Consider the following 12,156-nt stretch of genomic DNA (forward strand, 5'->3'; position numbering starts at 1 on the left):
CTGTCCTCCGTAAAGGAAATGCACTTTGCAAATTCTTCCTTACCTGAACATGTATTGTTATTTTTAAAAGGGCCAGAAACATCATTAGATAAATAGGCATGATTAGGACCCCCAATAGTATATTCTGGAGTAATGATGGCTCACCTGCTTTGCACGAAGAAGGTTCTTAGTTCCATCTCCAGTTAAAATAATCAGGTAGCAAGTGAGAAATACCTCTGCTTGAGTCTCTGGAGAGTCACTGCCAGTCAGAGAAGGTAATACCAGGCCAAATGGACAGACAGTGGCATAAAGCAGCTTCTCATGTTCCTGTGTTATGGGCTGGCCCACAATTTGCATTTTGACTCCCACTGGAAGGGAGAATCTCTAACTGAATAATTATCCCCTCCACAAGTTATACTCCCCCATACAAGATATGCCTACCGTGCCCCCTTTATCTGTGGCTCTGGATATAACAGCCAGTGAATTCAATAACCGTATTTTTTGCTCTATAAGACTCACTTTTTTCCCTCCTAAAAAGTAAGGGGAAATGTGTGTGCGTCTTATGGAGCGAATGCAGGCTGCGCAGCTATCCCAGAAGCCAGAACAGCAAGAGGGATTGCTGCTTTCACTGCACAGCAATCCCTCTTGCTGTTCTGGCTTCTGAGATTCAGAATATTTTTTTTCTTGTTTTCCTCCTCCAAAAACTAGGTGTGTCTTGTGGTCTGGTGCATCTTATAGAGCGAAAAATATGGCAATTGACAAGTGACAAGCTAAATCACCTCTTACATCCTCTGTTATCACTTTCTTCTATCACATACAGAAGGACAGCAGGCATCAGTGATACAAGGAAATCCCAAGAGGAACATATTCTCAGGCATTTGAACAAAGGGAATGTTTTCACAGAAGTCATATAGAAAAATATGTATCAGAACATTATGGAGCTGGGAAACAAAGAAAACCATTTATACTCCTACCCTTTGAGCGTTTTTGCATATATATTGTTGATGGTGATGTAGAAGCATGTATGCCCTGGTGTTGGAATCACAAAGTACTTCATGTCTCCACAGAGCTGAATGTAAACTGGGGCATTTGTTTTAACAGAATTTTACTTATTCTGTATTCTCAGTGGAACATAACGCTGAAGTGAGAAAACTCTTTGTTTTTGCTAACTGCGTGAACCTTTACAATTCAGTGATTTAATCTGCATGTGGGTAAATTATATCCAATGTTTCTTTCAGCCTCTTTGAGCCTTCTAACATGGGGCTGGCTATTCATCTGACAAAAAAACAAACAAACTGTAAGCCACCTCAGTGTACTTTCCAGCTGACCAGTTGTTTGTACACCCAGATAGGCTTAAACTGGCCTTGAAAGCTGATGAAAGGAATTACTCACATCATTGGTTGAACAGAAATGTGGCAATGATGGAGCAATTTGACAACTGCCTATCCAAATGGCCGGCTCCAACATGCAATGGATTCCCTTAATGTTGCCACAAACTGAGAGCCAACTCTTGAATATGCGACTCAATCATAAGCTTGTGTGGAGGCATCTTTAGCTTCCAGAGTGTGAGCCATAAAAAGTCACATAAGCACACAAGTGAATTTGCTAGAGTTTCATTCTAGTGCAACAGGGATAACCGGCATGATGTCCTCCATATGCTGTGGCCAACCAGGGAGTTCTAAAAATGTACAAATATGGATTGACGGTAACGATAACCCAGACGTGAAATCCCAAGATAATCAAACACATTTTCTGTGTTCTAACACATTGTGTTACACACGGTAAGTTCCTGTGAGTCTTTCAATTCATGCTTTCATCCTGAGTAGCAATTCTAACTTGTGTTGATGATTATGAGTATAGGAATATACAGAGTTGTTGTTATGTAATCCTGAATTTATTTATCCTAATGAAAAAGGTATGATATGGGGGATTATTCTTAAAATGTTTTCACTCAGTAATAAAAACCTGGTGTTAAGGGATTTACACAAATATATGTGCCTTGAGAACTACAGCTTATATTGATCAAAAGTTTTCCTTAAGCTGAGAAAAGAAAAACTATGTAACTCAGAGAACCCCAAAGTCCAACAAGAATTTGAAACCACATGAGGAAACTGAAAAGCAATGTATATTTTATGGATGTGAGTAAGTTTCCAACACTCATTTTTCAATTTTACTCAGAAGTACGGCTCAATTCAATGGGATTTACTCCACAGACTTGTCATTATGTAGTCCTGGATTTATTTATCCTGAGGAAAAGGGAACGATATGGGATGGGTGTTCTTCACTCAAGAATAAAGCCCTTGTATTTACTCCCTTTGGGAGTAAGTCCAATTGAACTCAATGCCCCCTAATGCTTACTAAATGTGTATAGGATCATACTGTCCAAAGGAACAACTGAACTCACAACAACATTTGTCGACTATTGCAACCCATAGCTTCCTGCTTTCAAAGCAAAAACATTGCATTAGCTTTTGACACCTCTTAAATTCTAACTTAGGTTGTCAGAAAGAGCAAAACAGACACCTTTCCCCCTTGCTCTCTCTCTAAAAAGCCTTGTCAGTTTTGACTGCCTTGGTGGACTTGATGAGCTGTGAACGGTGAAGCGGACCAGACTTCTCCAAAAATACTCAAGAGAGATGAGAGGAATAAGTAATGTTGGCGAATGGAGAGGAATCAGAAGGAAGTCCTGCACTGGTGTCGCTGTGCCCCAGAGACACACTAAATTATGTACTAGAGAAAGCCCAGGCTGCAAACTCATGCGGACCAGCACTGGCAGTATAAATCTAAGGCACCTCTCTGTTTCAGATAGCAGTACAGCCAAGAAGAAAGACAGAAGAGATGAAGGTCTAAGAGTAAGCCACACTCTTCTCAGGGTCACTCAGAAGAATGCAGAGAATGGGGCTATCACAGTACATATTTTGAGTGCAAGGACTGAGTCTCCCCTGCCCCCGTACATGGGATGCAGTAACCAATAAATGCAAAGTGTGCACAGTGTCCCTGCCTTTACTTCATCACCAAATAATTGCAACAAATAAATAATTATGGGCACTTTTCTTTTGAGAAATTAAGCTCTGGTGTTTCCTCTCTTTCTTTGCAGCCTCACAGCCCCCACCTCAATACACCAGTAAAGGAACTGCAGGCAAAGTTTGAAATGAAAGAGTAAATAGACCCAAAGCCTTCCACTACCCAGGAGGAGAGAACAACAACCACCTGAGGGTCAGAGGAACAAAGAATTATCCACAGTAGAAAAGGAAACTTGTTCTGAGGTGTAGAAAGATAAGGCTGCCTCTTTAGATTCTGAGAGGACAATAAAGATGGCAATTCAGTGTTCACTGACCATTTGACTCAAAGTGGTTTACTTCTGAGTAGACATATAGGACTGTACTGTGAAGGGGCTGTCTAAACCCTTATAGTCTTTGTATTCTCACTGGGAACAGAAAGAGGAAAGTGACTGAGTGGGGAAGGTTGTCGCTCACATTCTTACCTCTACCTTGTGATACCACCAATGCTCAGCTTGCAGATAGATGGCCTTGCAGGCAAAGAAGTGAAAAGCAGCTTTGCAGAGAGCTACTAAGTCATAGATATATGTCACAGATAAAGAGCATCCAGGTCACCTTTTTATGTCACACAGAACGGTTAAAGAAACTACCCCAAATATTTTTGCCTGAGTAGGTTCCAAAGAAAACTTAGGTTCATAGGAGAACATGTTAGCAAAAAGACCCCTCTCTCTTGAATAAATACCTTGTAAATAGGAAACGGGTGCAATTAAAAAAAAAAAAAGGTCCGTGAATTTGGTTCACATAGTTCAAATGGCAGGCAGTCCCCAGTTAAATTCAGGGCAGAAAGCCACAACAATATCAAAATCCCAGACAGAAACGACATACCACACTGGAAGAGACAGTCTGATGATGCGGTTACTGCTGTGATAATTTTGAGAAAGGGAGAAGGGGATAAAATGAGAGAAACTGTGCTCCCCCGCCCTTCACATTTCCACACTCTAGGAACTCTCATTTTTCTGCAGGGGGATTTGGATACCTTGATATCTGAAAAGGACACAGAGGAATGTGGCGTTGGAAATGTGGGCAGCTCAAAAGATAAAAGAGTTTTTAGCGCTAGGAGGGAGGGAAGGCAGATTGGGTGGAAGCAATTTCTGAAGCTGAGGGGGAAAGCGATGGGAAGCAGAAGGCGGCACACAGGGATCCACAAGGCGAGTGAATGGGCAGTGCGGGCGACAGAGACATATACACGGGGGGAGAGAGAGAAAGAGAGAGACCGAGACCACATCACAGGGACGCCACACGGACACAACGCTTAACCCCTGGCTTACTGTGGGCTCTTGGGGTAGAAAGGCAGGGTGACATGGCTGAGGTCCTGGATGTCAAAAGCGGTGGGCTCGGCTGAAATGGCCTGCCTCTTGGTCCTCTGCTCGCCATGCAAGGTGGTGGAGCTTTGCTGGTGCGCCTGTTGGGTGGCGGGCCGGATAACCGAGCGGTACTTGTCCAGTTCGTTCTGCAGCTTCTGGATCAGCTCGTCCTTCTGGTCCAGCTCCAGCTCCAGCTCGTCGATGAGCGCATCCCGTTGCCTCAGCTCCTCGATCTTCTCTTGCAAGGCATATTGTAAATCCCGCAGCGTCCCCATCCTTCAACCTCCTCCTCCGCCACCACCTCCTCCTCCACCTCCGTGGGGCTCCTGCCTGCGCCCCCCTCTCCGCGCGTGGCAACTTTCCCCCCCGCCCCACAAAGAAGTAGTAGTAGCCGCCGCCTCCTCCTCCTGCCGCTTGTCCCACTTCAAGCCAACTTTGCCAATCGTTCCTCCGATCGACCTGCTGCTGCTGCTGTTGCCGCCGCCGCCGCCGCAACCTCCGCCCGCAGCTCCTGTTAGCCTTTTAACGCGCGCCTCCTCCAGCCTGGCTGGCTTGGAGTCGGCGCTGTTTTTGGCTCGGCGCGGCGATTCAGGCTACGCGAGGAGGCTTCGAAGAAACATCATCGTCTTAAATGGTGCCCCATCGGCACCAGTTCAGCGACGGCTGGGTGGTTAACTGTGATTTCTATCTTGCCTGCGTCAAGCTAGACTGGAGAGAAAGGCAGCGAGAGGGAGAGAGAGGGGGAGAGAGAGAAGGAAACGGAGGGAGGGAAGGAAGGAAGAGAGCGCGCGAGGGGCGTCTGCAGCATGCCGTAGTCCAGGCACTTTCCCTCCGTCGCTCTTCGGAGGGCTACTAGGACTCGGCTCAACTAGACAGCCAGCGGCTCGCTTCTCCCCACTCCCACCCCCCTGGCCGCCCCGCCTGCTCGAGGTAGGTGAGGGGGTGGGCGGTGTGGCATGCCAGGCACTTCACGCTGAAATGGGCACGCCACGTTTGCAAAGGAATGTGCAGCCTCTCTGGACACTTTTCATCGGGAGGGCGGGCAGACAGCCTTAGTTACGCACGCAGACAGGCACTTCGGCTATAAACATCCACAGGAGTAAGGGCTTGGCCAGACCTTCTCCAGCCGTCCCCCCAAGCAACCTCCAGCTGTGGTAGAAGTTCCGTTTGGACGATGGGCACACGCAAGATCTCACACAAGCAGTGCCTTGCGGTTTAAAAACGCACAAATAAATTAGAAGCAACAGGGACTGCAGAGCCAGCCCGGAGGCACGTTGCTGTCTGGGGTTGGCGAATGCCCCTTTCAGCCCCAGTTAAAGTGCATAGTGCCCAGCGCTGGACAGGTTGCTTTGGAACCCAAGGCAGAAAATAGCACAAGCATTTATTTCCCAGGGTTTTGTTTGTTTGGTTGGTTGGTTTGGTTTTTTTAAAAAAAACCAACAACAACAATTAAATTACTAAGAGTTCGCTCCCCATTTATAACACCCAGAAGCACTCTACTTAATAGTAGGAAGTGCTTTAACTAACCCCCAATATATATTTTGGACTGTTTATGGTCACTCAGTTGGAAAGCAAGTCACTCTGTATATGCCAAAGCCCCACATGTTGCAGAAAACACAGTGACTGCTCCTCCACATTCTCCTTAAGCACTCCTAGTAAAAGACAGATCTTCAATAGCCTGCCCAAAGCAACCTAGCCTGCCCAAAGCAATCTCCAGGTTTAGGGAAAGATTTATCTGTAGCACCAGCAAATATATAAACACTTAGAGACACACATATCTAAAATATTCATTGTGAAGCCATTACCAGGCCATTTCAAACCTGGAGGGGTTTTCTGTCTTTCTGCTTCCTGATACCTGAATTTCTATTTTTGAAAGCTTAAGGAAACAGGGCATAATTAGTTTTTACAGAACATCCACTTTTTCTCAGGACAGTTGTGTCGCTTGTTCTACTGTATTACAGTTGGGTAGTAAACTCACTCACCCACTGTTCCATTGCAGCCACACACAAAAAGAAGGCAATTATCTGAAAAGAAAAACAACTAATTGACCAGAGGCTGGGAAAAGTAACATTTTAAATGGGATTTGAAAGAAAACCTTTGGAACAGCTCACTGGAAAAGGCTGCTCACTATAAAGTTTTTGTTTTTTTAAAAAAAAATAAATCATACTCATTCTTGCTTCAGGCATGAATGGGTTGAAAGGTAAGAGTTTCATCAACCTGGGATCTTGCTGGGTTTTGGCCTCACACCCTCAAACTGTGTAATCAGAGGAGAGAAACAGGTGCAGCCTTCATTCTGCACCAAAATCCAAACTAATTTAGGCCCAGGCTGTCCCTACTTAGCAACTGATGCATGATAAAGCACCTGGATCCTGCACACTCTAGCCAATATTCTTTCCCACCTGCAATTCCAAATCTCATACCAGGAAACAAAACACTGCCATGAAACCCCTTTGCTGCAGAAGAAGAAAGGAGGTAGAGTGTGCAATGCGTCTTACTACAAATGCTTTAAGATATGACATATCATGGCAAAAACAGATTATTCATGCTTCTTTCTGCAGGCTATTTCTGCCTTATATATTTATGTGCAAACTCAGAACTACAATTCTGGCTTCTTAATCCTGCCAAATCTGCATAAAAGTTAAGCTCATCCACAAAACTCAAAGGTGGAGCTGCTCTTCAGCTCACTTCTATGTTATAGAATGAAATGCTCCCAAATAAACATCCTAAAGTGGTTTTACAATAAAAACATCAACAACAAAATCTACATTAAAAAACCCAATTTATTGGCCAATGCAGATGAACACTATAAAATAATGTCTACTTAAAAGGTTTGTTGGAAGAGGAAGGTCTTTGGTAGGTGCTGAAAATACAGTAAAAGTCTGATATATAATGGGAGAGAGTTCCAAAGGGCAGGTGCTGCCACTTGGAAAGTTTGATTCATATATCATATGGAATGGACTTCCTGATGAGATGGTATCTGCAGGAGGTCCTTTCCTGCAGAGCACAGTAAATGAGGGGTGAGATTATATTTTAGATATCTTAGTTGGAAGCTATACAAAGTTTTATACACCAGCACTAGCATCTTGAACTTTGCCCACTACCTAAGTGGCAAGTCTTTCAACAGCAGCATAAAATGATGAGAGATATTCTGCTGCAGTGAGTACTTAAGCTGATGCATGTCATAGTTGCTGCAGCTTCCAGTTCAACCTCAGTGATACAAAAAGCATCTTCCAGTGGTTCAAACTGGAAATTACTAGTACGTGGACAACAGTAGTCAGGCTGTTAAACACAACATGTCACACAGATGAAAATCAAGTTTACACTGATCCTTCTACAAACATGGTTCACAGGATTGATGCAAACATATGTGTTTGTCCTGCAATAGCATCAACTTCACATGCCACGGAATAATTTTTTATTATTATTATCATTATTAGTTACCATCACAGAATTTTAGTATCTCCTCACATTGTCTCAAGTGAAAAGCTTTTTCAGTAGAGTCAGTTCACACATTTAGCTACTGCCAACCAAGTGTTCAGTACTAAGGTTTTAATAAACCAAGGGATAAACATACATGTGTGGTGCAAATATCAAGAGTTTGAAATGGCATACTCACATAAGGTAAATTAGCAGGAGAGATGTATTATCTAATGGTATTAGCCATCACAGCTAAACTTTGAACTTCTATGTACTGAGGCAGTAGAGCCAGACTATAAACTGTTAACAATGAGGGTGGCAGTATTCATCATTCTCTGGTTGTTGGCTCCCAGTGGCAATTGGCTGGCTGTTCCTGGGCACAGTGCTGGTTTAGACAGGCCAGGGGTGTGGAATGGACATCTGTGGCCCTCCAGGTGTTGCTGGAGTACAGCTCCCACCATCTCAGACCCTTGGCCATTCTGGCTGGAGCTAATGGAAGGCAGAGGCTGACAACGTAGGTCTTCAGTGAGATACAGCAAGGCATTTTTTTCTGTTCTTAGAGATGAGTACTTTCCTTGCCTAACTCTTTTAGAGTTATTTATTGTTTGCATTTTTAGAATGGCTTGATGCACTGGAGCAATTATTATATTTGTTTCCCAAACACCATAATGAGGGCAGCTGTGTCAGTAAAGACAGATGTGATGTTTCTGTTTGTGACAAATTTGGAGGGAGGGTATCTGCAGGAAAGTAATATGCCCCTAGTGAAGAAATGTACACTTCAAAGTAGTTGAGCTGGCAGGTTTGCTCATAGTTTTATGAAGAACAGGCGTACAATGAGGCTTGACATTTTTCCTCCATAGAGGAACACTCATGAAAAATGTTACATTACAATGGAAAATTGACATGGATTGTGCAAGAAAGATCTATGAACACGAGCAGATAACACTATAATCCCTTCTTACAGAACTTTCTTGTACTAGAAGAAAGATCTGTGAAGATTTTGAATTCTGGGCTGGATTCTTAGAAATGCTTCGACTCTGATGGAAGAGACTACAAACAACACATACAGTTCATTTTTAAAGAAACAGCATCCTTGGATGGAGGACTAGCCAGAAGAGAAGCTGTCCTCCACGCCCACCAGCTATGTTCTTCTGCTAAGAATAATACCTCAGTGGCTTCTACTCCCCCACTCCCTTCCCCCCTGGAAAGTATAGGCACCATTTGTGTTTGTAGAGTTGTATCTAGGCTCCCTTGCACCCTTGGCAAGGAGCCATATTGGCATCCCCCATTCCTTGTGCCCTTGGCAAAGAGCTGTATAAGCATATCCAAAGCTGGGAGAGATCATGTACCAGAAATTCAACAACTTAGCTTTTCATCACCTTTCACGCCCCACCAGTGATTTCCTCTGGATCTATTAGGATTAGGCTGCCCTGCTCTGTTTTCCCCCCTCCTCCATCGGTCCGTCTATCTGTTTCCCTTGCTTCCTCCTTCCCTCTGCTTGCTGCTTTCCCTTCTCCTTCCTTCCTTCCTTCCTTCCTTCCTTCCTGCCTGCCTGCCTGCCTGCCTGCCTTCCTACCTTCCTGCCTTCCTGCCTTCCTTCCTTTTTCCTGAAACTCTCTCTGTCTGCCTTCACTCAGAGCCCTGCTGGGCCCTCCACTCATACTTCTAATAGTGCCATCAGCCAACTGGGGAGGGGGCCTCGCAGGACTTCCTCCACCGAGGCATCCAGAGGAACGGAGGAGTGGCCCAAGAAGCAGGTGGATGGGCTCATAGCCACTCTGAGCCAGAGTGGAGAGGCAAGATTTTTGAACCTCCCTGGGACAATCCCTCTGTGTGTGTGTGTGTGTGTGTGTGTGTGTGTGTGTGTGTGTGTTAGTGAGAGAGACTAGTGAGACTGAGGTTTTGAGCAGAAAAATGATTGAAAGTACAAGGTTAAAGCAGCCACTCCCCTAGTAGCTCTGTTTTGTGGTGGTTTTGTTCCTGCCTGACAGAAAGTGCCAAGTAGTGCTGGGACATTAATTAGTATACTGATTCTACTCAGCTATTGTTCATCTTTGCTTTGAATCCAAGTGATGCAATGGGAATTGCATTTCCCCTTCTTAAATATTATTTTTGGATTATTTTTAAAATCTTTATAATGATTTATAGAATACTGTTTGTTTTGATCATTTTTAGCTGCCTTGAATACTATAGCAGAAAGACAGGGCAACAAATGTTTTAAATCAAGCAATCATTTCCCATGAGTCTCTTGGCAGGAAAGTTTGTGGACTGAACTGTGGTTGACTGGTGTGTGGAATGACGGGTATATTATGAAGTCATGTTTGAAATCACAGTACAGCTTCCTAGTAGTTAATGGTCTTAACACTATCAAATGCAGGCTTGGGGGAGTATTTGTGCGTGGTGCTGGGGTCCATAGAAGGGCAAGACTATTTTGTGTAAACATCTGTAATGTGATGTTTGTTTCAATCTTCATATTACAGATGAATAACTTGCTTTCAACCTCTGGAAGTACTCCAAGTGCTCATCTTGTACGGTTTCACAAGCAAATGCATAATTTCATGAGTATTCATGTGAGAAAAACATTTTATCAAAATCAGCTGTAAGTGTTTGAAACAACTTGTAACAATCTTGAGTCACATCTCTCAGGATTCTTTTAATAGTATCAATGAGCATGTAGATGGGAGGGGGGAATCTGGTAAACATTGTATGTTCAGACTTCCACAAAGCCTTTGACCAAGTTCTTCACTGAACAGTCCTGAGAAAATTTTGCAATCACAGAATAAGGAGCCAGAGCAAATCACGGTCAGAGCTAGAGCCAATGATAGCTGGCACCACCTAATTCTGCTTTTATCTCCATCCTCCCCTCTGTTGAGTTCTACAGAGGCAACCCAGAGACTACGGCAGAAGAGACCGCCAGCCAGGAAGTGCCACCAACTAGCCTGGTTGTAAGTAAGAAGGCAGGCAGATGGGGTTTGGCTGAGGGCAGCCTGCGGTTGGTGGAGCAGTCTTCCTCTTGCCCTTGTCTCCATTGAATTTATCTCCTTTAAAGCAGAGTAAGTGTGGTAGAGACACCAAAAGCAGGTCAAGCACTCCATTCAAAATATTTCAAGATGATTTGATTAATGAAACTGCAGAAGGACAGATAGTCATTCTGTTTTTATAGTTGACAAGGCAGGTTTCATTTTCTGACATACATTTCTCAAGAGACATATTTTAGTTCCTCCCAGCCCCTTCCATTCCCATTACAAGTTTCACAATAGTAGTATGTGCTACAGCCTTGATAAAACTGGAATTTCCAAAAATTTAGGTTACTAAAGGTCTGTACATTTGAATCTTAGTGGTTTGTGGATGTCCTTCTAAAGACAATCCGCACAGCCACATTCTTTAATGCCTTGCTAAGATCAAAGGGTTTGCAATTAATGCTATAAAGAAATGCTTAACATCAGAAAGATTTCTTTCTGTATGAAAGGGAAAAACCTAACCACCATGAAATAAAACCAGCTCAGTCTGCCAAAGTACAAGACACAAAATACTTGTGGGGCTGGAATCCTACACAAAGGTCTGTGCAGCACAACACAACATTACTGAACTACATAACTGTGGTGTGTGTACAGTCAGCTACATGCAAGAAGAAAAGAAGTTAAATAGCTAGATATTATGAAAGTAGCCATTCCTTCTTTCAGCTCATCTCAGAACACATCATCCTTCTCTTTCTCCACATTAAAAAGTGATTACTGTCATAATATTTATCAGGCAGAACCAGCAAAACTAAGACTATTGCTGCAAAGCACATACATCCCAATACCATAACTTTTTAAGAACAATCGTATATTGATTTATTCAAACGTCATAGAAAAAGTGTTTTATAGAGTGGGCTTCTTGAATATTAATCAAGGGGGGAGCCCAAACCATTATATACAATCAATAATCCCATAACAAGCATAGAAGGTCAGGAATGATATGATTTATGAAGCAGCACATACCCAATGGTGTTCTGTAACAACTAATTGACAGCTCTGGGCATAGATACGTGTGCACATACAGCTCATCCAATCTATAATTCTCACACAGATAATGATTCATAAGGATGCTGGTTCTTTGGTTTTGAAAGATTATGAAAACAAAAATATAATAAAGTACATTGGCCTGGATTTTAAGATAAGTCAACTCAACAAGTTCATTTGAATAAGGCTTCCTGTCCCCCCTCCATTTACAGTACCCTAAAAAGTCTCCTCAGAAGATCAGGGGCCCCTCCTAAACAATGCAGGATGGGTCATGGGGGCTAGGAGACAGAAAAGGAAAATTGTGTAGATTGAATAATTTTGTGCAACTCCTCCCTTTCCAAGCAAGCCCCGCCCCCTTCCAGTCTCACACACACATTATTTTGTCTTAGAATG

General features: G+C 43.4%; 1 protein-coding gene across 2 annotated transcripts in view; it reads right to left on the minus strand.

The window, feature by feature from the left end:
• Window positions 1–12,156, minus strand: part of PRKG1 (protein kinase cGMP-dependent 1) — a 630,806-nt gene that overhangs the window by 494,192 nt on the left and 124,458 nt on the right. The window contains exon 1 of one of the 2 annotated variants that reach the window (XM_083740693.1): window positions 4,307–5,246. The exons of the other annotated variant lie outside the window; for it this stretch is intronic. Within the exon in view, the coding sequence (XP_083596819.1) occupies window positions 4,307–4,617 (311 nt within the window). The 5' untranslated portion in view covers window positions 4,618–5,246. Of the gene's footprint in view, window positions 1–4,306; window positions 5,247–12,156 lie in introns of those variants that run through there. 2 annotated transcript variants of the gene reach the window in all.

Source organism: Podarcis gaigeae (assembly GCF_964106915.1).
Source record: "Podarcis gaigeae genome assembly, chromosome: 5".
NCBI classification, from domain to species: Eukaryota; Metazoa; Chordata; class Lepidosauria; order Squamata; family Lacertidae; genus Podarcis; species Podarcis gaigeae.